The 27,739-nt window shown below is 36.0% G+C and overlaps 1 protein-coding gene across 5 annotated transcripts in view; it reads right to left on the bottom strand.

The window, feature by feature from the left end:
• Positions 1-27,739, bottom strand: part of FKTN (fukutin) — a 64,729-nt gene that overhangs the window by 606 nt on the left and 36,384 nt on the right. For 2 of the 5 annotated variants that reach the window (XM_031654377.1, XM_031654376.1), the window contains 3 exons: positions 22,521-22,650; positions 19,820-19,953; positions 18,128-18,255 (listed from right to left, as the gene is read on the bottom strand). In XM_031654377.1, the coding sequence (XP_031510237.1) occupies positions 18,128-18,255; positions 19,820-19,953; positions 22,521-22,650 (392 nt within the window). Of the gene's footprint in view, positions 1-604; positions 1,403-15,648; positions 15,828-15,849; positions 17,104-18,127; positions 18,256-19,819; positions 19,954-22,520; positions 22,651-27,739 lie in introns of those variants that run through there. The other 3 variants (XM_031654379.1, XM_031654378.1, XM_031654380.1) reach the window with 3 other exon arrangements.

Here is a 27,739-nt window from a genome sequence, read left to right as displayed (position 1 = left end):
TCAGCCTTGGGCTTTCTGTTGGAACTGTAGAGGAAAGAAGTATCAAAGCAAAAAGTTGTCAAAAGATGGACGAAACGATCATTTTCTTTTCTTTCACAATCTGGATTTCCCAACGATACAGAGTAAGCAGGACTCCAAGCTGCATTTCCAGGCTTCTCCTTTGGTTCCATAGCTTACATGATCCTACCTGTGGTTTCTACCTTTCATCTCAAATGCTAAGGAATGTCTTTAAACCAGCCCAAAGAATACTAGTTATAATGATTTTAACTATATTTATTGCAGGACTAAGACAATTAGTAGGTAAGTTTCAGAAATTAAACCAGGCCGGGCGTGGTGGCTCCTGCCTGTAATCCCAGCTCTTTGGGAGGCTGAGGCGGGTGGATCACTTGAGGCCAGAAGTTCGAGACCAGCCGGCCAACATGACGAAACCCCATCTCTACTAAAAATACAAAGAAATTAGCTGGGTGTGGTGGCGCACTTCTGTTGTCCCAGCTACTCAGGAGGCTGAGGCAGGAGAACCACTTGAACCCTGGAGGTGGAGGTTGCAGTGAGCCGAGATCATGCCACCGCACTCCAGCCTGGGTGACAAAGTGAGACCCTGTCTCAAAAAAAAAAAAAAAAAAAAAACAGAAATTAAACCAAAACATGTTTCTGAAAGGTACTTTGGATCAAGTAAACTAAATTATGTATCCTAGAAAAGAAAGCTAAAACTAGCAGGTCTGTTTAAGTTTATATTATAGCTCTACTCTATATTCTGCATTTTTTTTCCTGAGAAATGTTTCAATGTGGGAAGAACTTTCAGTAATGAGGTTTAAAGTGGCAATAGCAGAGATTACAGGAATTTAAAATATCAGAGGATTAAAGAAAGAACAGGGAAAAGCCAGATTTCAAAGTGTAATCATATTGTGGAAATGGGATCTAACTGGGATGTTCTCCAAGAAAAGGTCAGTTCTGATATATTCTGCCTTTGATTATCGTGTTTTACCACCAAATGAACATAAAGCCATACATGAAAAGGAGAGGCTGAACAAATTCTAAAGAAAGCAACAACTCCCTTTTACTCAAACCCAGTTAATGGACAATTCCAGCTGGCTACTGTGAAAAGGCGGCCACAGAAAATCTCATAGCTGAGAAGTAAGATACAGCTTAGCCCCACCATCTGCTGGTCCCAATTTTACTCTGCACACTCATGTTCACGGAATTGCTTATTTTGTCATCACACATAACAATCCATCACCAGCCTCCACCCTCTCTAATCAGATGCTGGTTAGCAGAATGTCCGCCTGTCTTATCCTATCAAGTTGACACACTGAAGTTGAATTGAGGCAGAAATCATGTTCTATCTTGTAATACAGGCCAGGAAACTTCTCTAAGTATTATTCTTTGTAGTCTCATCAAAGAGCTGAAAGAGGGAAATATAATAATAGATACAGGATAGATAAGGTGAAAGGGAATACTACAAATTTTACAAAAGCAATGTTTTGAACAATGAAGAATTTATGAGCAAAGCCAAAACATTTTAAATATATAAACAATGTGAAAATTATTCAAAGACAATTTAACTCAAATGTTAATTTTTGTACTTAAAACTGAAACCTCTCTAAACTCTTTGTGGTTTTCTTTTCCCCAATTATTTTTCAATCCATTCAGCAAAAAGAAAATCCCAGCTTCCTAGGAGAAGAAGAAAGATAAGCAAACAATAAAATGTAAAAACTGATTATAAAATAGGATTGTGAAGAGGAAGTGAAGGGGGGTGAATGACGCAGAACAGCACATGCCATGTACCCTATCCAGGCTACCAGTAAATAATGACTAAGACTAAAATACACCATGGGTCTGCAATGTTACCTTGACTTTTAAAGTTAAGATTAAGTTCAGCTAAGCGGTTTGTACTTTAAGGCCCTGGGATTGGATCCAACATGTAAACAGGTTTAAATGCAGACTAAGGCAACCCTAAATCAGAATGTAAGTTTAAGAGATCTTATTACCACAAAAAAAAATCCCTCCATCCATTTTCTATTTCATACCACTTTTATTTCATATTATTTTTACATAAAACAGTAGTTAAATAGTTGGAATAGACCATTTTTTTCCCTCACAGATATCCTTAAAATCTATACAACTACTTGGTGGTAGTTGGATAATTTCATCAGTTTAATTACAATCAGTTTAAGTACAACCTATGGACATAACTGCTAAATGAAAACGAAGTTCTTCCACCATCCCAGAACCAACAGTGTTTTATTATTACTAGGCTCAGAGAGATAGAGACAACATCAACTATAACTGAACCTGACTTTTTTGAACTTAAGTTTGACATTAACTCCAGAGTTGGGGCACTAGAGCCATTTCTGGATAAGAATTTCCTGCAAAACATAAATGGTTTATTCTCACTACCAATTTTTTCTCTTCTTTTGACTTTTAATTTCTTCTCATATTATTCCAGTGCCTAAGCCCTCTAGCATATTGTTTAATAGAAGCAGGGCTAGCACACATTCCTAATGTTTTTCTGATTTTAATGGAAAGGCTTCTAAAGTTTTATCGTTAAACATGATTGCTCACTCTAGTTTTTTGTTATATTCTCTTTATTAGGTTAAAGAAATTTCAGATTCCTTTTTTTTTTTTTCTGGAGACCAAGTCTCGCTTTGTTACCCAGGAGTGCAGTGGTGCGACCTCAGCTCACTGCAACCTCCACCTCTCGGGTTCAAGCAATTCTCCTGCCTCAGCCTCCGGAGTAGCTGGGAGTACAGGCGTGCACCACCACACCTGTCTAATTTTTCTGTTTTTAGTAGACTCAGGGTATTATCATGTTGGCCAGTCTGGTCTCGACCTCCTGACCTCAAGTGATCCACCGGCCTGTGAGATTACAGATATGAGCCACCATGCCCAGCCCAGATTCCTTTTAATCCAAATTTGATAAAAGGTCTCTCTCCTTTGGGTTAATTATAAAATTTATCAAAAACTTTTAATATTACCTATTAAAACAATCATAGTGTTGTTGTTCCTTTAATCTATAACACAGAGAATTACACTAATAGGTACACACTACAAAATTCTATTCATTTAGTGTTTTTTCACTGTATTCACTGAGACAGTAATTTCCCTTAAAAATTTTTTTTTGGTATTGTCCATGTCCACTTTTGCATCACTCTCATAAAATAGTTACTTAGTTTTTTCTTTTTCTATTGCCTGAAATAAGCTATACAATACAGGGATAATCTGCTCTGTGGAGGCACAGTAAAACTTTGCAGCAAACCTTCTAGGTTTTAGTGTCTTCTGGTAGGGAAAAGAGGGAGAAAGGAGGATTTGTGATTACTAATTCAATTTGTTGAATGAGTATAGGTTATCTAGATCTTTTTGAGTTGATTTTGGTATTTATTTTTCTAGAAAATTTTATCATTTTCACATTTTAACTAATGATCACATTTATTGACCTACTTATCTACTGCATTTTGTTTTGAGAGAGTTAATATAACACAGCTGAGTATAAACTAAAGCCAACCATCCCAGATTTTTATTTTTTCTTAATCAATCTTGCTATTTTACTAGTCTTTAAATTAATTTTTTAAAAGTCAACATTTGGATTTGTTGGTCTTTGATCATGTTTATTTTCTATTTCATTAATTTCTTTTCTTGGCTTCCTTCCTTCACTTTCCTTAAGTTGACTCTGTTGTCCTTTTATTTCAGCTGAATGCTTGTTTTTAAATCTACTTTTTCATACTTAATGTTTTTAAGGCAATACACTTATTTCTACCCCTAAACTAGAGCCTATAATGTTTTGTTTTTTATTTTTGAGACAGAGTTTCCCTCTGTCGCCCAGGCTGGAGTGTAATGGCTCAATCTCGGCTCACTGCAACCTCTGCTTCCCGGGCTTGAGCCATTCTTGTGCCTCAGCCTCCCGAGTAGCTGGGATTACAGGTACGTGCCATCACACCCTGCTAATTTTTTTATTTTTAGTAGAGATGGGGTTTTGCCATGTTAGCTAGGCTGGTCTTAGACTCCTGGCCTTATGATTTGCCCACCTTTGCCTCCCAAAGCGCTGGGATTACAGGCATGAGCCACCGTGCCCGGCCTCAGCCTATAATTTTTAACATGTAGTACATCCATCATCTTTAAGTCCTAAATATTTTATAATTTGTATTATGATTTCCTTTTTAATTCATGAGTTATTAAGGAGGATGTTTTAAAGTTTTCACACATTTTAAAGATGTCTTTTAATTGCCAATTTCTAATTTAATTCCATCGTGGTCATAAATGCTATCTACTGAAATAACTATGTAGTTTTTTTTTCCTTTAATCCATTAATATGGAGAATTATACATACACAAGAAAAATCTTATTAAGGCCTTGAAACTTCTTAAAATTGCCTTTATGATCTAGCATATAATCAACTTTTGTAAATGCTCTGTTTATAGCTGACAAGAAAATGTATTCACCACTTACTGGATGAAGACTTTATATATGTCAAATAGATCAAGCCTGTTAATTTTGTTCAGATCTTCAATATTTTTACTAATTTCTTCTTTGCTTAAACCAGCAGTTTTATTTTGAGACAGGGTTTTGCTCTGTCAGCCAGGCTGAAGTACAGTGTGCAATTATAGTTCATTATAACTTCAAGCTCCTAGGCTCAAGTGAACCTCCCACTTCAGCATGCTGAGTAGCTGGGACTACAGGTGCATGCCGCAATGCCCAGCTAATTTTTAAAAAAATGTTTTCTGTAGAAATGAGGTCTTACTATGTTGCCCAGGCTGGTATCAAACTTCTGGCTTCAAGTAACCCTCCCACCTCAGCTTCCCAAAGTGCTAGGATGACAGGCATGAGCCACTATGCCTGGTCTTTGGCAGTTTAAAAAAATAAAAGCATATAAGATCTCCCATCGCAGTTGTGGACATGTTAAATGTTCATTAGAATTTCATCAGTTTTTTAATTTGTATTTTTAAAGGCCATATTGTTAGTCATGTAAACTCACAAATATTATTTATTCTTGGTACACTGTTTCTTTGAGAGATTCTGTAACGAGCCTTCTAATCCTTTAATGTTTCCCCTCTAAAATTCTATTCTGTCTGATACTATTATAATACCAGTTTTAGAGCTCAGCTTGGCAGTCGAGTGGTGGTGACCTTTTAAAGGAATGGGATCCACCTGGAATTCAACTTCTCTCTCTCTCTCTCTTTTTTGGTCCTCCCACTTCCCACCGCCCCCTCCAAGTTCTGGAGTACATGTGCAGGATGTGCAGGTTTCAAACATAGGTATATGTGTGCCATGGTGCTCTGTGGCACCTATTTTCAACCTTTCCGTGTGACTTTGCTTGGAATGTGCCTCTTGCAAGCATTATATACCTAAATTTTGCTTTCTCATTTGATAATCTTTGTTGTTTTATAGGTTAGGTTAGTATTTATTTATATTTATTGTGATAAACTGTATATTTAACTTATTTTGAACTCTAGAGTCAGCCTGCCTGGGCTCAAGTCCTGGCTTCATCAATTATTAATTGTATGACCTCATCAATCTTTTTTAGCCTTAATTTTGTCATTTCTAAAATGAGGATAATAATAGTACCTACACCTCAGAGAGATGTTAGTACAGAATGAATAAATAAATGTAAAGTGCCCGGAACAGTGTTTAAGACATAGTAAGTACTGTTAACAGTGTTGACTAATGTCAACATAGTATGATTATTTTCACAGTTTCAATTTACCATTCTTTTTCTTTGACCCCCTCCTCCACATCTGAAACATTCACTTGGATTGATAAAGTTTATATATTCCCTTTTGTTCTGTTTGTTTGGAAGTTTTAGGTAATATTTCTATCCTAGTGACTGTTTATTCTAAAACATAATTACTTCACTATAACATTCTCTATTAAAAAGTAAATTTTTGCAGAATCTCTACCCGCTTTCTAAACATGAAACTGAGTATACTTCACTCCTTAAACACTGATATATCACCTCTTCCCCAGCTTATTATGTTAAGAGTTTTCTGACCTTTCTCTTTTTTTGATTTCTAATTTTTGCAGGTACATAGTAAGTGTATATATTTATGGAATATATGAACTGTTTTGATACAGGCATGCAATGTATAATAATCACATAATGGAGAATGGGGCATCCATCCTCTCAAGCATTTATCCTTTGTGTTACAATCAATTATACTCTTGTAGTCATTTTAAAATATACAAATAAGTTATTATAACTATAGTCACCCTTTTGTGCTATCAAATAGTCAGTCTTACTCATTCTTTATAACTATTTTCTTTTTGCACCCATCAACCATCCCCACCTTCCCCCCACACCCCTTCTCAGCCTCTGGTAACCATCCTTCTACTCTCTCTCTCTCTCTCTCTTTTCTTTTGAGACGGAGTGTCACCCTGTTGCCTAGGCTGGAGTGCAGTGGTGTGATCTTGGCTCACTGCAATTTCTGCCTCCCAGGTTCAAGCAATTTTCCTGCCTCAGCCTCCCAAGTAGCTGGGACTACAAGTGTGTGCCACCACACCTGGCTAATTTTTTACTTATTTTTAGTGGAGATGGGGTTTCACCATGTTGGCCAGGCTGGTCTCGAACTCCTGACCTCAGGTGATCTGCCTGCCTCGGCTTCCCAAAGTGCTGGGATCACAGGTGTGAGCCACTGCGCCTCCCCTTTTTGGGGGGGGCAGGGGGATAGAGTCTTGCCTGTTGCTCAGGCTGGAGTGCAGTGGTGTGATCTCAGCTCACTGCAACCTCTGACTCCTGGGTTCAAGTGATTCTCATGCCTCAGCCTCCCAAGTAGCTGGGATTACAGGCATGTGCCACCATCCCTGGTTAATTTTTGTACTTAGATTAGAGATGGGGTTTCACAATGTTGGCCAAGCTGGTCTTGAATTCCTGGCCTCAAGTGATCTGGCCACCTCGGTCTTCTAAAGTGGTGGGATTACAGGTATGGGCCACTGTGCCCAGCCTCATCCTTCTACTCGCTATATGCATGAGTTCAAATTGCTTTTAGATTCCACATATAAATGAGAATATGTGATGTTTGTCTTTCTGTGCCTGGCTTCCTTTCTCTTTTTAATATAATAATTGCCATTATTTTTTATAGGCAATGGTTAACAAATTCACTGACCTTTTAATGCATTTTTCTGTTCACCATCATTTCATATATATCATGTCTTCCTTCTGGGTTCTTTCATATGTCCCTAAGTGTAGATCAGTAAATGTCTCTACTCTGATGTCATTCTTCAATGTTAGTTTTAATTACACATAACATTCTAAGTTGACAAATATTTCTCCTCAGCTTTTGGAAGATGTTACTGCATTATCTTCTGACTTCTATTGTTGCTAAGGTATACTTGCTACTCATTTGTGAGCAACCCATTTTCTCTGGTATCCTGTAAAATTTTTCTGTTTTGATATTGGTTTCCTTAAGAAGTATCTTGGATTTATTATTTATCCTCCTTGTCAGTCTTTAATTTGTAAATTATCTTTAAATATCGCTTTTCATCATTTACTCTATTTTTTTTAGCTCACCTCTGTCTTTTAGATATATTCATCAGTGCTTTGTGTTTGGAGCAAAGGAAGTGTGGCAAAGGGACAGTGACTGTGTCATATTAATTATAAGTCATTACCACCAATGCTTTCCTTAAATAGTCATCTAAGAATCAGACTCAACTCTTGAAAACCAAGGTTACAGTATGCTGCCCAGTATCTTCTTTAACCATCTCTTTTACTAAACTTGGCACAATCCCACCATAGTTAACAAAAGCAAAAGGAGTGTGAGGAATTGCTAACACGCTTTTCAGAGCCTATGCTGGGTTACAGCCTCTCTGACATCTTCATTAACCCCATTCTCCACCCCCGTCCTAAACTTTTAACATATTATATATGGGGGGTAAGGAATATACATGTTTTATAAAGTAAAATTCTACCTCTTAAACCTCATGTTCCTACTGACTTCGACTGTACATTGAATGATTCCATTTATCCTATTATTAACTTTACTATGCAATCCCCATAAGACCACTGCCCCAGTGACAAACTAGTACTCATCTGTGCCACAGGAGAAAGAAGAAAACATTTATTTTATCAAGGAGAAGGAGTAGACAAATTAAACCCTGTAAGGACTGATATAATTTAACACCTGAATGTATATACATAATGACTACATTAAAAACTATCAATATAAAACAAGTACTAAAGTTTTCCTCAATGCCAGAGGACAAAGTCTTGGGACGTAATTACGTAACTTCCAAAAACTCTATAGCTCTAGACAACTGCATAACTTCCCAAAACTAGATCTATAGCGCTTCAACAACCAGTTAGACTCCAGTTGTGCTTGCTTTCCTTCAGACAGTTTTTACAGGATTTCTCCTTGTATATAATGGATAATTTTTAAAAGAATTAAATTATAATTTCAATTTTCATACTCAATACAAAAGGCTTTTTTACTATCAGATTACTCAATTTGTTTAATCATATGTGAAATTCTCAAAGTTTATCATTGCAATTAGGTCTGCCCTGATCAAATTCATTGCTTTTGGTCCCATATATCCCTCAGTTTCAACATGTGATCTCAGACCCTTTTTCTCTTAGCATCAGTCTTCTAAGTCACAAACCGTTTTTTATCATTTTAACCTTTTTTAAGTTTAGTTTTTACTTTTTTTGTAGAGATGGGGTCTCCCTATGTTGCCCAGGCTTATCTTGAACTCCTGGGCTCAAGTGATCCTCTCACCGGGTCTTCCCCAAATGCTGATGGGTTACTGTGCCCAGTCTTAAACTTTTAAGGTAACTTCTTTTGAGGTAACTGCTTTTGAAGTGTAACTTAACTGTAATGAAAAACATCCATCTTAAGTGACGAGTTTTGACAAATGTGTATACCTGTGTAACCACAATAATCAAGATATAGAACATTTCTACCAAGCCCCCGTCCAAAGTTCCCTGTGCCCCTTGGCAGTCAAGCAATCAACCCACCCTGGCCCTAGGCAACCACTAAGCTTATTACACTCTTGATTGGTTTTTCCTGTGCAATTTCAAATAACAGCAAATACTTAGTATATACTCTTCCTATCTGACTTCTTTCACTTAGCATCATGTTTTAGAAATTCATCCATGTTACTGCATTTATCAGTATTTCATTGCTATTCATTGCTCAGTGCTAGTCCATTGTTTGAATGTATTATAATTTTATAACTAGTCACCAGAAGATGGGCATTTGGGTTGCTTCCATTTCTTGCTAGTACGAGTGAGACTGCTATAAACATTTGTTGTACAAGTCTTTTACTGAAAACATGCTTTTATTTCTCTTAGAATACTAACCTATATAATATCTTATAAAATTATGTTCAAACAGCAAACTATATGACAGTTTTAAAAAATATAATTTACTTCACATAAATGAAAGATTTGCTGTTTATTCATCTGGAAGCAATCTTCTCTTAAAAAAAATAAACAAAGCTTGCTATATAAATAACTGCCACTTCTACATATTGTATAAGTATACAATTCCCATATAACATGCATTCAAAGTTCTTTCCTCAACTCCTCAATTTTGCACCTGCTACTTACTAGAGGTTTGGAGGTATAATTAAGGAGACCTAAGACATAATCTGTATGTTGTAAAATATAAAGGCACAAACAGAGCAGAAAATATGAGATCATTCTTAGAAAAGTCAATGTTTTAAATACACTCATTTAAAGAAATTATTCAAATTTGCCTTTAGCTTCACAGCTGTAAGTACTAAAAAGACAAATGTGTTTCTTGGAGTTACAACTGTAGGAGCACAGTATCAATCTGTGAAGCTGAGACAGACAATGAGTGAGGATTCAACAACTACCTCTAGTCTTTAACTTCTTGTGAAGCAGAATGATTGAAAACAACTAGCCTAACTTAACTCTATGGTTTTAATTCTCCAACGGTGTTAGGTTGGATCAAGTCATCAACCTAGTGTCACCCTATCATCCTAACAAAACAGTGTAGACTACACTTAGAGGATCTGACTTAGTTTCATGTAGGGCTCAGGTCTCACTTAGCCAAACATGTACCAGGCCTGATTTTATCTATCACGTAGAAAGAACAGACAAATTAGCAAAAGTACTCCAATAAAGCATGAGAGAGGTAAAGAAAAAGAAAATCTATAGAAATGCAGAGGAAGAGAAGATTATTTCCAGACAGAGGTACCAAGAAGCTAGTTCAAACAGAGAGCAACACAAGGCCCTTGAATGAGTAGAACTAGGACATGCGATGATGTATGATAATCTAGTATTACCAGTGACAAGCTTAAAATCTTGGACCAAAAAAAAGTTTCAAAAGGTAGAGTGTCTAAATGCAATGTGGTATCCTGGATTAGATCTTAGAACAGAAAAAGCACATTAGTAGAAAAGCCAGTGAATCCAAATAAAGTATAGAGTCTAAAGTTGATCTTTACTTCATATTACATATAGAACAATAAAGTTTCTAGAAGGTAGTTTTATAAGAGGAATAGCTTCATTATCTTGAGATAGGGAAAGATTTCTTAAACAGGACATGATACTACTAGCCATAATAGATAAACTGAACTACATTAAAATAACTTTTTATTGACCAAAAATCACTATTAAGAGAGTAAAGAAGGGCTGGCACAGCAGCTCATGCCTGTAATCCAATCACTTTAGGAGGCCGAGGAGGCACTTGAGGTCAGGGGTTTGAGACCAGCCTGGGCAACATGGTGAAACCCTATCTCAACTAAAAATATAAAAATAGCCAGGTGTGATGGAAAGTGCCTGTAATTCCAGCTACTCGGGAGGCTGAGGCACGAGAACTGCTTGAACCTGGGAGATGGAGGTTGCAGTGAGCTGAGATTGCACCACTGCACTCCAGCCTAGGTGACAACTCTGTCTCAAAAAAAAAAAAAGAAGAAAGAAGAAAGGCACAAATTGGGAGAAGATATTTCCAAGTAAGAAAAAGACAAAAAACTCAAATAGACAAAAAAAACCTGACAAGACACTCAGCAGGTAACTCACAAAAGAGGATATCCAAATGGTCAGTAAACATGAACTTGCCTTCATTAAGTCAGGGAAATGGAAATCTGAACTAAAATGTGGTAACACTACACACCTACCAAAATGGTTACAAATTAAGAAGTCTGACAATGCCAAGTGTTGGTACAAATGTGGGACAATGGAAAGATCTATAACATACTGGAATGTAACTCGGAATCACTTTAGAAAACTATTTGTAAACAATGTGTTGAAATTGAACATATGAATACTCGATGACCAAGCAATCCCACACTGTATGTGTAAATCCAATAGAAAAACATTGCTGTGGTTTGAATGTTGATGTCTCCTCAAAATTCATATGCTGAATCCAAACCTCCGAGGTGACGGTATTAAGAGGTAAGACCTTTGGGAGGTGATTAGGTCATGAGGGTGAAACGCTCATGAATGGAACCTTTATAAAAGAGGCCCAAGGGAGCTTGCTTACTCCTTTCACCATGTGAGAAGTTAGCAGTCTGCAACCAGGAGGAGGGCCTTCACCAGAACCTGACGATGCTGGTACCTTTACCTTGGACTTCCCATCATTCACAACCCTGAGAAATAAATTTCTGTTATTTATGAGCCACCCAGTTTATGGTATTTTGTTATGGCAGCCTGAGCAAACTAAGATAAATATGTACCAGGGCACTAAAAGACACGTACAGAAATGTTCACTACAGCATCATCTGTAATAGCCCCAAATAACAGCTCAAATATCCAACTAATATTTGGGTTAGTGGACTTAATAAATATTTGTGATATATTCATACAATTAACTACTACACAGCAAAGAAAATGACTGAAGAGCTACAACATGCAAAAATATGGATGGTTCTCATAAATACAATGTTGAATGAAAAGAAGCCAGCAACATATCATTTATTTTGTATCAAATAAAAAATCAGGTAAAACTAAACTGTAATATCAGAAGTTAGCATCGCTGTTACCTTGTGGGAAACAGAAGCTATGATCGTGAGGGAAAATGATGTGGGTTTCTGGGGTGCTGACAAACACCTATTTTTTTCTTTTTACTGGGGTGCTGGTCACACATTTGTTCATTTGATAATTCTTGGAGGTATACATTTGCTTTGTATAGCTTTCTGTATGTATGTTACACTTCAATTAAAAACATAATAATCCACTATTTCCTAATTTTTCTCTAGTTCTAAGATTATAAACTTATATGTTATTTTGGACACTTAGTTTTCTTGGACTCCCCCTGTTCATAGCCGGGCATGGTGCTAAGTCCTTTCACCATTTCTTCCAGTCACCTCCTGTTTAGCATAGGTCCTCAACCACCCAAGTCTTCCTCACTACACCAGCTTTCCATGCTGGAATATTGAGGAACAATATTCCTCAATAGGACTTATGTCTTACTACATTCTCCACCAAAAGCCTTATGAGAGAGATTCTTTATTACATCCAGTCAAAAACCCCACCAAACAACAAGACCTTCTGGCAGTTAACCAGTTTACCAACATTGCCCAATATCATCTTTACATGGCCCTAAGTCTCTTTTCCTAGAGGCAACCAAATCTAACTTAAGAGCAATTCCCCATTCAACAATATTCATTCAAATTGTGCTGACTCAACCCTCACTTTCAGAGAAAACTTCCATAATATCAGTACTCTTTACACGTTTTTTTCCTATAAACTATATCTCTCTGCAGTTATATGTAATACAAGTTTATATTCATCTTTGTAACATTTGGTAGGCTTTAATTCACTATGTGATTTTTTTTTCTAATTGCTACCTAGCAAAGAATCTTCCTAATGAGACTTCTATGCTCTGCCTGCCTAATTTAGAATTAGCAAACAGCTGTGAATCTATTATATGCCAAGCACTGAATCGGGTAACTACACATTATTTAATCTAAGTATTATACCCTGTGAAGTACACAGTGTTATTCCCATTTTACAGAGGAGAAATCTGAAGCTCGGAAGGTTATATGACACAAAAAAAATAGAACTCAGATTTGAATTCAGGTCTTCTAATTTCTGGGCTCACTCAGCTAAAATCACATTTGTATAAAGCTTAAATATAAAAGTCTCTACACAATAAGTGTCTAACAAACACCTATAATAAGACATTCAAAATGCACTGTAATATTTTAAAGTTGGATTTTGAAAGGGAGACTGCGATGACAGGGAGGGGGTTAGATGTATACTAAAAGCAGTTGATGTTAGGAATAGTTAAAAGAAATGATCCTTTTTTTCTTTCCTTTTTTTTTTTTTTTCTGGTTTTGCTCTGTCACCTAGGCTGGAGTACGGTGGTGCAAATGTGGCTCACTACAGCCTAGATTTCCTGGGCTCAGGCAATCCTCCCATCTCAGCTTCCCATGTAGTTGGGACCACAGGCACATGCCACCATGCCTGGGTAATTTTAAAAAATTTTTTATATAAAGCCAGGGTTTATTTTGTTGCCCACGCTGGTCTCAAACTCCTGGGCTCAAGCAATTCTCTCATTTTGGCCTCCCAAAGTGCTGGGATTAAAGGCATGAGCCACTGTGCCTGGCCAGAAAGTTAATAATTGTTGGTAACTTGCTACTAATGACTGACCTGGTTTTATGATAGAAGATACCTTGCGATAATAAAAAGAAAGTGGAAAAAAAAGTTACTCAAAGAAACTATCAGGGGAGTCATGAATGACTGTGAGTACAATGCAAGACTCAGTATGATATAGCAAACTAAGCATGCTCATTTATGTTGGTGACTGTATAAAAATTTGTATAACTTTTTAGGAATGCAACCTGGTAATATGTATCAAAACTCTTTAAAAGGCTCATATCTTTTGACTTAATAATTCTACCTTTGGGTATCTATTGAAGGAAACAACCCCTTAATAAAGTTTTTACTTTATGTATACAGATGCCCACAGAATTTTTTAAATTAAAAAATAGAAATAAACTAATTTAAAAATAGTTAAATAAATCTATTTTTAGGACTTTTCCCACATTTCTCCTAAGTCTACCTAACAAATTTCTCTACTTTTAAGCCACACTTCTTTGCCATTGTTTCTAGATATGGCTGATTCGGTACTTCAACTATAGATTAGGCCGGGCGCGGTGGCTCACGCCTGTAATCCCAGCACTTTGGGAGGCCGAGGCGGCTGGATCACGAGGTCAGGAGATCGAGACCATCCTGGCTAACACAGTGAAATCCCGTCTCTACTAAAAATACAAAAAATTCGCTGGGCATGGTGGCAGGCGCCTGTAGTCCCAGCTACTCGGGAGGCTGGGGCAGGAGAATGGCGTGAACCCAGGAGGCGGAGCTTGCAGTGACCCCAGATCGCGCCAGTGCACTCCAGCCTGTGCGACAGAGTGAGACTCCATCTCAAAACAAACAAATAAACAAACAAACAAAAACACTATAGATTATACATATTTGATTACAGTACTGCTATCAGAGTACTTTAACATGCTTCATGGCCTAGATCATGAGATCCTTAAGAGCAGAAACTAAGAGTCACATCAGTATCCTTAGCACATAGCAGTTAGTAAATACACTTTACAGAAATGAAGTGATAAATTACATAGGATCTACACTTGGATGGGAGTGTGGTTCACAGAGGATGACTCTGAATTTTCTGAAGATCTATCCAATAAGCAGAAGCTGCAACTATCAGAAGGTATAAGGAACCCACTACTAGCCCAAGGAGTAGATTTCCTATTAGAGGATGTAGCAGTAGCTATATTACCCTGATAATGTTTTCATGGAGGGGGTATTAACAACATGATAGAGATCATGGTGACATTACATAGTGTACTGGTAAGAACATGGGCTCTGAAGTCACATACACCTAGGTCTGACCCAGGTCTGCCTTAATTTGCTCATCCATAAAATAAAGGTGATTATGATAAAAACTCCTTTATAAACTTATTGTGAGGATTAAATAAGATAACACATATAAAAGCTTGGCATAGTGCTTGGCTCACAGTAAGTATTCAATACAGTTAACTATTATTATTACCTTTCAAACTTCTGGTTTCTACCCATTCCAGTTGATTCAAAATGGGAAAGAAAGAAAAACCAAATAAATCTAGGCAGCATCTTTAGGAAATGTGAAGTTGAGGAATAAAAACTTCACATTCTGGAGGCATAGTTATTATATTCATCACTTTCATTACTGGCAGATTTGGATGCTGGAGAAAAACAGAATAAAGAATCCAGTCAATATTTTTAAATGGAATTTGGATTTCAGGTAAAAGAAGGGCTTCCTTATAAAGAAGTGAAAAGACCGAGAACTAAAGACAGAATGAGTATCATGAGATGGGGGAAGAAAATGCCTGCCTAGAAAATTACTAATCCAATTTACCACTGTGCTGAAGGTACTATACCTTATGCCAGTGCAGTGTGGTAATAATAGTAACGGTAATAGTCATAATAATACAGTACTGACAGTAGCTACTACTTACACAATACTTACAATGTGCCAGATACTGTTCTAAATGCATTAGATGTACTCATTCACTTAACCTATTAACTCTAAGAAGAAAGCATTTAGGCTTAAGGGTCAAACAGGTCTGGCATTAAATCTTGGTCTTGCCATTAACAGCCAAAAGCCTCAAGTAAGTTACTTCACTCTGAGCTTTAGTTTCCTAATGTCTAACTGGAGGTGAGAATACTGAACCCACAGGGATAGTATGAGGATTAACCAGAAAACATATATATATATATATGAGCTACTTATCATAGTGCCTGATAGCCAGCAGATATCCTGGTAGCGATATCTTTATTATTACTATTAATATATTTTTAAATCTTCGGACCAAAGATATTATTTGGTAGGCCTGCAGAGTAGTTTAGAAGAAAATCTTTTTTCTTCCTTCTTGAGTTCCTCTTCTGCCTTTCAAAAAATAGTAAGCATTCTACATTATTAAGCTTTTCTCAGAATGAACTATATATAAAATAAAAAATAGGTTATTATAGAGACAAAAAGACCTTTGGAGAAGGTGAGATGATACATTACACTGATTAGTTTCAATAGTAATTCTAATGTGCTCCCAACTATATTTGGTATATGGTAGATTTAGTTACTGATTACAAATAATTGATTAGTTACTGATTAGTGGCAAATATTGAGCAAATTTAACTCTCTTTATAGATGGTGCACTTTAAAAAAAAAAACCCATATTCTCAAACTATGTTGTTGAGAATATAAATTGGGGAAACATCTTTGGAGGGCAATTTGGCAATATCTATCAAAATTGAAATATGCTTATATTCCCTTTAGCCCCAAAATTTGAGTCTAATACTTTATCCTACACAGGGTTTTACACGTGTGCATAAAGACATATGAACAGAGATCGTGATCGCAGAACAGAACTAAGGGTCACAGCAAACTACTGGAAATAGCCTAAATATTCATCAATAGGGAATGGGTTGAATAAATTATGGTATTGCCATACAATGGAATAAAATGCAGCTATTTCTATACATACTCATTTGGAACATTTTCCAAGATATGTAGATATGTGAGGAAAAGAACATACAGACAGTGTGTAATATACTATAATACTATTTGCGTAAAGGGGGAGAGATGAACATAAATACTATATGTATACAAGCATATGTTTGTCTCTGAAAGGATACATAAGAAATGAGTAATTATGTTTATCTCTGGAAAGGGCAACTAGAAACAGGAAAAGGAGGGGCAGAGGAGGGAGAATGGATATCACACATATCCTTTACATTCTTTGAATATTTTAACTATGTAATATATAATCTATTCAAATATTTAAAATCCATTAAAAAGACCCTTTGACTAGCTTTAAACATTTTTTCTTCATCCTCAAGGAATAGTAGTGTTAAAAATACTACATTTTCTTAAAGTAAATAGTGCTGAAAAGAATAAAAATGGCATATGGCTGGGGGAATCTTCCAAAGAAACTACTCTACTCAGCCATCTCCTGTTCTTTTCTCTGCCTTTTAAGGTCACAGTAATATGATAGAAAATCTGGGACTCACACCATCTGTCCAGACAGTTCTATCACTGCTCATTTCTCTTGTTAAATAATCAGAACGCTTCACACTTCCCAAACACTGCTACTATAAAGAGCTGTTAAAGCAGAATGAAAGAAGCTTTTTCTCTCCAGAAATGTAGTAGTTGGAAATGAACAGTTCTTTTGAGGTTTGCAGGTTTCGGATCATGTCAGTGAGAGAAAAAATTCAAGCCTTAGAAAGAAATTTAAGAATAACAGGATTCTAATACTGGCTCTAGAAATTACTTTTCTTAGAAAAAAGGTGACACTGTCATAGAAGTTCTCTAAGAATAGACATAACAGTTTAATATTGAGATGATTATATAGGTCTCTAATCTGTAAACTTCTGATGAGACTAAGAAGAGAAATAGTTTTCTCTACTGCTGCTGCTACTACTACTACTACTACTACTACTACTACTACTACTACTACTACTACTACTATTACCACTATAGTTGTATTAGTAACAGCAGGTAATAATTACTTAGCACCCAGGACATCCTGACACTCCTCAAAGCTCTTTTTGTGTATTAATTCTTTTAATCCTTAAAACCACTCTATATAGCAATTTCTACTATAACTTCCATTTTACAGCTGAGGAAACTTAGGCAGAGTGGTTAAATAACTTGCTCAAAGTAATATAGCTGGTAAAATAAAGAGCTGAGATTCAACAGCAATCACACTGGCTTCAGAATATCTACCTCTGAAGGTTGTTATGAGGATTAGATGGGTTAATATATGTAAAATGTTCAGAATAGTGACTGACACACAGTAGAATTACTCAATGTAATAGATAAAATGATCACTGTTCAAAAAAGCTGAAGGCCACAAATTAGGGTGGAGCTAAGTTTTCCCAGGTCAGCCTGACTCAAAAACCCATGCTCTTCAGGTTCCCATTCTCATTCTCTCTCTCAGAACTGAGAATAGACCAGCTGTATCATCAACTTGGACTGACAAACCCAGGGACACTTCCTCCTCACAAACCGTCCTTCTAGGTATTTTCACTTCACAGGCATAACTGGACTCTATGGGTATGAAAAGTGTTAGCTAATAATGGAGTCCTGAAAAAGGTTTTTGGTTTTCTTTTCATTTTCAGTTACTTCTTTATTTCTACCTCCTGAAATTATTTCTGTAGTGCCTTTATAAGTACTTATTTGATTCATACTTGAATTTTTTTCCTGTTTTGGCCTGAGTGCCTCCGTTCCACATGTGATCAGTTTCTTCATAGAAGAAAAAAATGTCAAGTTTTACATCGTCTTTTCCCTGGAAGGATAGTTCCAAGCTGTCTTCTACCTATGGGGAAGATGAAAACCTTCACACACTGAAACAAAGGAAATACATTTTCGAAAACCTTTTTTTAAAAAGAAAAATAAAGAAACAGACTCTTAAGTTTTACATATGTAGATTATTCATTCTAAGATGCACATTTTTTCAAGTTAAAGCACCTCTGAAATTGGGATGCATCAGTAACATATCATTTAATTTCTTAACTGCATCTAAAATAATGTTGTTTCTTACAATTGATGATAACTCAGAGTAAATGATTTATGGTAATTATCACTGCAGAAAAAAATAGGAACATCCTATTCCAGAGCAGATTTCTGACTAAAAAAGGAAAAGAACCAAAGAAATATTATTTCCTTTAATAACCAAATAAAACTATCAGGAAATAAGTCTCTCATAACAATCAATCAATAAGTACTTAAGTGGTATTCCTCATAGCCACATACATAAATAGTTTAGATCATTATACTACACACATGGAAAAAAGAAAAAAATAAAAGTCAAGGTAAAAAATGTAAATAATTCTGAGAATATTTCCCTAAAGAAAACTTATCATACAAATAATCACGTTCCCATTGGACTTGGTACATATGTCTGCCACTGCACTCATCACTGAATAATTATTTATGCAGTCTTTCCCCCTCTCAATTAGACAGTGAGCTTCTCAAGGGTAAGAACTATCATTTATTCATCTTTGTGTCCCAGGTGCAGAGGACAGTGCCATACTTATAGTGAATGTTTGGTAAATGTTTGCTGAATAACTAGAGCTCTATTACTTGACTTTGACCTCAGTAAAATATTTTATTTATATTTTTTAGTGAAATAAAATAATTATTTATGATGGAAAAAATAATTTTCTGGTGACTAAACATATTTTTACTTGCTTGTAGGATAACACCTCCGAGGGGACAAGCAAATTAAGAACAAGATGATTGCAAGAGATCATGGGCTTAGGGCATAGGAATCAAATTGTCTAGAGGGAGATTTCATCTAGGCCACAATGACCTATCCCTGGTTGACGTCTGAGCAAACTGCTATAGCCTAGGACATATAAGATAAACAAGAAATTGAAGTACTTATTTGAAATGATTCTATATTTCTATCCCTTAGCAATCAATGGGATATTTTATGTTGATAATGACATCCATAAATTAAATGACTCATGAGAAACAATGTAACTTCAGGTACGGTGGGTGGGATTTTTACTTATTATATTAATTGTATATTATATATTATATTGATTTTATATTACATTGTTGCCTAATATAATAGCAATACATTCACCTATTAGAGTTCAAGATCCTTCTTTTCTCATTATTGTTAGTTGCTGCAAAAGTAATGGCAAAAAACACAATTACTTTTGCACCAACCCAATAGAAAGCCAGATTTTCTTGCTTTTGCCTAGATACTGCAGAAATTACAGGTGGTAACAGGCTTCTGCTGAACTCATTCTAGTCAATACTGAGTGATAAAATTATGTATGTAGCATTCTTACCCATATCTGAGTTGCTTAATATAAACTTTACAATTGAGATATGTTATTTATGAAATGAAGCCGACTTTTGTTACTGACCTTCCCAAATTTGTGTTTGAGCGGAAGTCCTGCATCCTGAAATGCTAAAATAATATCAGATTTGTAATCTTGTATAAAAATTCCTAGGTCGACATCTTTGCTATAAGGAATAATGTTGCATTGTCGATACCATCCTAAAAAGAAGATTAAATTTTTTTTTAACAAAATTTAGGTTTGGAAAAAATTAGTTATTATAAAAAATTATATTTGTAACAAGGATTTTTTTTTTTTTTTTTTAAAGAGACAGAGCCTCACTATATTGCCCAGGCTGTACGCAAACTCCTGGCTCACATGACCCTCCTGCCTTGGCCTCTCGAGTGGCTGGGGCTACAGAATGGATTTTATTTCCCAGGATTAGACTTAAGGTGCTTTACCAAAATTATTTTTAAAAATTAAATCTCAAACTAAATGACTTTGTTTGAGCAGTCACCTGAACCTTCTATCTATCTATGTATCTATTTTTACTGTCTGAGCACTCTCAGCTTTTTCAAAAACTTTCATGATATATTTTAGTTTCTGAATAAACCATTAGCTTTAATAATACTAACTTGCTGATGAGAATGTTTAATCATTAATCTCTAGTGATAGAGGGGGCTGTTAAGATATGCAAAAAATATTTAATTCTTTTGCTTAACCAATATATTTTTCTTGACGAATAATTTGTAGAACCTAATAGCTCTCAACAGAGACTACCTGATTGGCCATGTGGAAAAAAAAAAGCAGTAGCAGCTTCAATTTTCAACACACTGCCAAATGATTATTTCTAAGTGTTTACCATGTATGTGCTCTTAATTCATTGCTATAGCATTGTTTTGAAGAAATAAAACATATACCTTAATATTATTAAGGACTCCTGGGTCTCCTATGATCTTTCTAATCATTTCATTCCAATTCTTTCAAAAGTAAATAAATGATTACGATTATCCTTATAGGCATTGCTATTGGTTAATATTGCTTGAAATTCTAAAATAATTCTATTAAAGAATTATAAACAATTAAAAATAGAAGTTTTCTTAAATATCATCTAATACAACTCCCTCATAAGTGCCCTTAAGTCAAGAAAACCATGGGACTAAAAACTCAAAACAAATCATGTCAAATGACTATGAAGTGTCTTTGATGACACACATTATAAAACAATCTTGTTTCTAAAAACTTAAACCTTAAAGCAAATATCACATAGATGTGTGAGATGTACCTTTTTTTTTTTTTTTTTTTTGGCTTATTCTAGTGGTAAGCTACTTGGCAGGAAGAACTATGTAAATTTTCAACAAAGGCTAATAGAGAGGATAACCATATATTCCAGTTTATGTCTGTTGTACCAACACAATTATTAATGGTGCTTCCTTTCACTCTAAGACTCTTGAATTGAACAATAAATTGGATGGCAACCCTATCCCTATAAGGGCAGGAGTTGAATTAACTTTTGTACAGATATGGTTATTATAAAGAAAAAGAAAATACAGCTATAATTAACTATCATGATAATCAAGAGACAACAAATAAAAACAAAACAAAATTTAAGATTCTAAATAATTCTAAATTCCAAAGAAGTTTGATTTAATGGACAGTGGACAGAGACCCAGAAATCATTCACAGATTCTAATAGCAACTTGCTTAAGAAAAGTCTGTATGTCCATGTCAGATGAACAGTGATGTCTAGTTAGTGATACTACCAACGACCTAGGAAAGGTTGATGGAAGACCTTACAACACGCCCTTCAATGTTCCTCTCATTAGAAACATTTGGTGCAATGCAAGCTCTTTGTATGGTATAGAAGTAACAAAATAGAGGGTTTTTTATAATTATTAAAAAAGGCAATAAACAATCTTTGGGATAGAAATAATAAAATGCTAATAAAATGCTAATTTAAGGATCATCTGAGAATCAACTGTAGTAGTCCCCCCATATCCGTGGTTTCGCTTTTAGCAGTTTCAGTTACCTGTGGTCAACCACAGTCTGAAGATATTAAATGGTAAATTCCAGAAATAATTCAGAAGTGTTAAATCAAATCTTTCAGGGCTCAGATCTAGCCTCTGCGAAACATTCCTTGATTTGCCCAGGAAGTTTTCAATAGTAGACTAACACTACATCATAATGACTACATCCTTCATCTCCCTTCATCTTATCATGTAGGCATTTTATCATCTCACACTATCATAAGAAGAACAGTGAGCACAGTAAAATAAGATATTCTGAGAGACAGAGAGATCACACTCACACAACTTTTATTACAGTATTGTTAAAACTGTTCCATTTTATTATTATTTATTGTTGTTCATCTCTTACTGTGCCTAATTTATAAATTAAACATCATCATAGGTATGTATGTATAGGGAAAAAGCATATATAGGGCTCAGTACTATCGAAGACTTCAGGCATCCACTGGTGGTCTTGGAATGTATTGCCCATGGATAAGGGGGGACTATTGTATAGTCTACATGTTCTGATATAAATTTTATACATATTATTTATAAATTTTAGTAAACACAAACATGGCCTTTCTAACATTCTTTTTTATAATTCTCAAATTAATTTATTTAAGGAAATCAATAGATCCTTGCTGCATGCACTCATGTTTATTCTGTCTATACATATGACCCTTCAAATATCACTGATATTTTGTCATCTCAAGTAGAAATCCCTAAAGCGAGAGGACAAAAATGACAAAAAGACAAATGGAAAGTCGTAAGAATTTTACCTAGACAAGTTCCACTGCTCAGCCAGAATGGTACTCCCAATTTGTTTAATGTTTTCGCTGCTAGTTGCAGTAATTCCTTTGCACTCTTCCGAAAGGCCATGGCTTCCACAGTGTTATCATCAAGGTACTGCTACAGATATAATAAATCATCAGCTATTACAGCCATTTCTAAATTGCTAGGAATCTTTCTGTGGCATCTGAATTAAATTTGAAAATTAACCCCAGGCTGGGTACAGTGGCTCATGCCTGTAATCCCAGAACTTTGAGAGGCCAAGGCAGGTGGATCACTTGGGGTCAGGAGTTCAAGACCAGCCTGGCCCACATGGCAAAGCCCATCTCTACTAAAAACACAAAAATTAGCTGAGAGTGTGGACCGTGCCTGTAGTTCCAGCTACTCAAGAGGCTGAGGCAAGAGAATCACTTGAACCTGGGAGGTGGAGGTTGCAGCAAGCCAAGATCACACCACTATACTCCAGCCTGGGTGACAGAATGAGACTGTCTCAAAAAAAAAAAAAAGAAAGAAAAAGAGAAGAGAAAAAAAACAAAACTAACCCCATATAATCTTTTTTCTATTATAAAAACCACATTTTATAGTTACTTGTTTGTCCCACATTAAAATGAACACGTTAAGAGTAGATTCTTGGAGAGGTAAATTAAAAGGGAAAGAATAGAACCAGGATTCCCAAAGGCTGAGACATCCTTTTAGCAGTTCCCTCCTCTACATTGCAATTTAGTAGCTGGACAGTCAGGATAAAAATAAGGCTAATTATGAGAGCTACAAACAGAGCTGAAACAAAATGAATTTAATAATGTTTTCACCATTCAGTGATTCTACTGGTCTTTAGAGACTGTGTAGTATAGTAGAAAGAGCCTGAGATTTTGAATCAGATTATCAAATCTAGCATACTTCTTTTTAGCTGTAATCATATGCACATCATCTTCACTTTCTATAAGGAAAGTGAATTCATTTTATCATTATATCTCCAGTGGGTAGAGTACTGTCTGAATACTTGTTGAATGAATGAAATAATGTAAGAATAAACAAATCTCTCCTATATCTAATTTTCTCATTTTTGTTTAAAGATAATTATTATACTTCGTAGGACAGCTGTGAAGATTAAAGGAGAAAAATGTCTTGCAAATTGTAAGGCCATAGATATCATTTACTCATCTTGGTTTTCTGATTCTCTTCATTTTTAGAGTGTTCTGGAGCTGAGGAAAGCGCTCTAAATTCTACAGTGATGCTTCGCTACCTATGGGACAAAATCTAAACTTCTTGTCCTGGTGGACATAAACACTGTGTTCTTGTTCCTGACTACTGGGATCCAGCCTCATCTGCACTCTCCTCACACTTCACTTTACAACTTGTAAACCCCCAAATATACCACAATAACTTGTAACTCCTTAAATATACCACAACTTTTCAAGCCTCCACACCTATTGTTTCCTTTGTCTGATATGGCCCTGACCAATAAAATCTTTCAAGTCTCAGCTCCAACCTCTGCAAAACACTCTCTGATTGTCCCAGGAAGACGTATGTATTTATTTTTCCAATGTTCCTATTCAGGAAGTGTTTCTATTCAACATTTGTAGAACAAAGAATTATGTTTGGTTCTAGATATACAAAGACAAATGAATTATCTTTTTCCTTAACAAGCTTATGATAGTTACCACTTGTAAATACTTTTACTATAATTCATATCAGATTTAATCTTAATCATCAATTTTATTTGATATTCCCTCCACTAGACTGTAAAGATGGTTCCCTGAGGGCAAGTACAACATCTCTTCATCACTATATCTACAGGTTTAGAATGATGCCTGGCAAATAATGTCTGAAAAACACATACTAATGAATGGGCAAATGAATAAATGATTGACTAAGCCCCTCCCAGGCCTGCAACATCCTAAAATATCCTGTAATTCTTTTACAATATAGTAGGCAAGAATATAGATTCCTGATGGACTATACTTAAGCAAAAAGTACCCTACCTTCAGTAAGAAGAATTTCTTACAGATAAGTCATTGTCTACAGAATACACAAATTACACACGATCCCTTCATTTTGAATACATCCCTTTCCTCAAAGCCATAAATGCTCTTACAACAAATGACTGGAATGAGAGATACATGTTCTAATGCTTGTTGTAGTAGGAAAAGCCTGGAGTTAAGAGGTGGAGACCTAGGATTTAGTCCATGCTCAACCAACGACGACTGTGTTACTGACATCTTGAAAGATCAATTTTCTTACCTGTTAAGATAATCTTTGCCTTATTACACAGAGTGACTGAAAGGATTAAAAAGCAGATATGAAAAATTCGTGCTCTACAAAAACATCAGGTCTGATAGTTACCTCTTGCTGGTACTGCCGCCATATGGACATATTCCCACCCCAATCTACTTTTCCTAACATGACACTCTCAGACACTCCATTTCTCTTCTTTTTTTTTGGAGACAAAGTCTTCTCGCTCTGTTGCCCAGGCTGGAATGCACTGGCATGATCTTGGCTCACTGCAACCTCCACCTCGTGGGTTCAGTGATTCTTCTACCTCAGCCTCCCAAGTAGCCGGGATTACAAGTGCACACCACCATGTCCAGCTAATTTTTTTATTTTTTGTAGAGCCAGGGTTTCGCCATGTTGTCCACGGAGGTCTCAAACTCCTGAGCTCAGGCAATCCAGCCACCTCGGCCTCCCAAAGTACTAGGATTACAGGCATGAGCCATGGCACCCGGCCCGAAATTCCATTTCTTAGAACTGATCCTTGTATGTGTTAAAGTGCATACATGCATACAGCTATATACCTTAAACATCTGTTACAAAATTTAAACATTTTAGTATACATACTTTTTTTTTCATTTAAAAATATCCTGCACAAGATAGATTAAAGACTTAAATGTAAAACCCAAAACTATAAAAACCCTGGAAGACAACCTAGGCAATACCACTTAGGACATAGGCACAGGCAAAAATAGGCACAGGCCAAAAGAAATTGCAACAAAAGCAAACTGACAAATAGGATCTAATTAAAATAAAATGCTTCTGCATAGCAAAAGAAACTATCAACAGAGTAAACAGATAACCTACGGAATGGGAGAACATTTTTGCAAACTATGGTTTGCAAACCATAGATATTAGGTCTAATATCCAGCATCTATCAGGAACTTAAACAAATTTACAAGAAAAAAACCAAACAACCCCATTAAAAAGTGGGCAAAGGACACGAATAGACACTTTTCAAAAGACATACATGTGGCTAACAATCATATGAAAAAAGTTCAACATCACTGATCATTAGAAAATGCAATAAAAAACAATAAGATACTATCTAATACTAATCAGAATGGCTACTATAACAAGTAAAAATAATAATAATAAAATAAAATAAAAAATCCCAGATATTGGTGAGGTTGTGGAGAAAAAGGAACACTTATACATGGTTGGTGGGAGTGTAAATTTGTTCAACCATTGTGGAAGACAGTGTGATGATTCCTCAATGACCTAAAGACAGAAATACCGTTTGAACCAACAATTCCATTATCAGGCATATACTGAAAGGAATATAAATCATGCATTCTATTATAAAGACACATACATATGTGTTCCCTGCAGCACTATTCACAATAGCAAAGGCATGGAATCAATCTAAATGCTCATCAATGACAGACTAGATAAAGAAAATGTAGTATATATACACCATGGAATACTATGCAGCCATAAACAAGATCATGTTCTTTGCAGGGACATGGATGGAGCTGAAGGCCATTATCTGTAGCAAACTAACACAGGAACAGAAAACCAAATACTTCGTATTCTCACTTATAAGTGGGAGCTAAATGATGAGAACACATGGACACATAGAGGGGAACAACACACAGTAGGTCCTTTTGGAGGGTGGGAGGAGAGAGAGGATCAGGAAAAATAACTAATAGGTACTAGGCCTAATACTTGGGTGGTGAAATAATCTGTACAACTAACCCCCACAACACAAGTTTACCTATGTAACAAACTTGCATTTGTACCCCTGAACTTAAAAGTTAAAAATAAAATAAATAAGTAAACCAATAAAAATAAATCCCGAGTACAAATCTCAGGATTACTATACCTCTAAAAAAAAAAGACAAAATTAATATCCTAATTTAAATATCATGTTTGATTTTTCCTGTTCAGCCAATGAATGGGGACACAAAGCCCAAGAAGAATCCTGGAATCCAAAAGCACAAATCTTATATCAAAGAATAAGATGACAGAAGGCACCAACTTTTATTGTAGATGAGGAAAGCAAGGCTCAGAAAATCACCCAGAATCTTAGAGCAAATTAGTAGAAGTAAAACAAGAATGTTGCTAACTAGATATTCCTAGGCCAGATGTACAGGTATTTCCAACTTTCCTTTTGGTTTTTCACTGATATTCAACAGGCTGGAGCTCATTAATTATCTTGTGATGGTTTTTGCTAAAACAAAATCAAATTCAGGAAAATGTATACTATTCTAGTTTTTGAACTTCAAGGTAGATTGAGAAAATAATTAAAAGTAAATAAAGTCTCCCTCTCTTCCTGAACTATTCGATACTAAAACCATTAGATGCGGCAGAGCAAGAAAGGTTTTTGTGCAAAGGGATAGCCCGATATGGGGTGTCAGAGCCTGGGTACGTAATGAGAGCACCCACATGAAGAGGGCAGGAGAGTGTCCAGGGTGGGGAGTCAGAGCCCAAGCAGGGTGAGAAGAGCCTCTCTGCAGAAGAGCAGCCAGGTGTGGGAAGTCAGAGCCTGAACAGGGTAAGAAGAGTGCCTCTACCTGGGTGCAGTCCAGCAGGGTATAGCAGTGCCCAGGTAGGGTAAGAACAGCCACGTGGTGGGGGCAGGAAGGGGAGGACACGTGTTGGAAGACTGGTTACATACAGGGCGACTGAACAACTAAGTAAACATTAAGGACAATGGGAGTCAGGTTTCTCAGGATTTGAGAAGGGAGTCGCAAATATGGAAATGAACTCTGTTGTTTAATTGGAACTTTGGACTGGAGATATCAATGTGAATTCAGAGGTTTCAATACATAGATACAGAAATAAATACACACAGACATACACACCCTACCCTCGTCCACTGAGAGAAACTTTCTGCAGCAAAACCCAAATAGCAATGGGTACACCTGGCATCCAGATCTTGGCTTCTAAAAGGAAACAGGACTTAAAGAAATGGCTGATCCCAGGGTGGAGGCAGGAA

Source organism: Papio anubis, chromosome 13, assembly GCF_008728515.1.
Source record: "Papio anubis isolate 15944 chromosome 13, Panubis1.0, whole genome shotgun sequence".
Lineage (NCBI taxonomy): Eukaryota > Metazoa > Chordata > Mammalia > Primates > Cercopithecidae > Papio > Papio anubis.
This window is presented reverse-complemented; position numbering and strand designations above follow the sequence as displayed.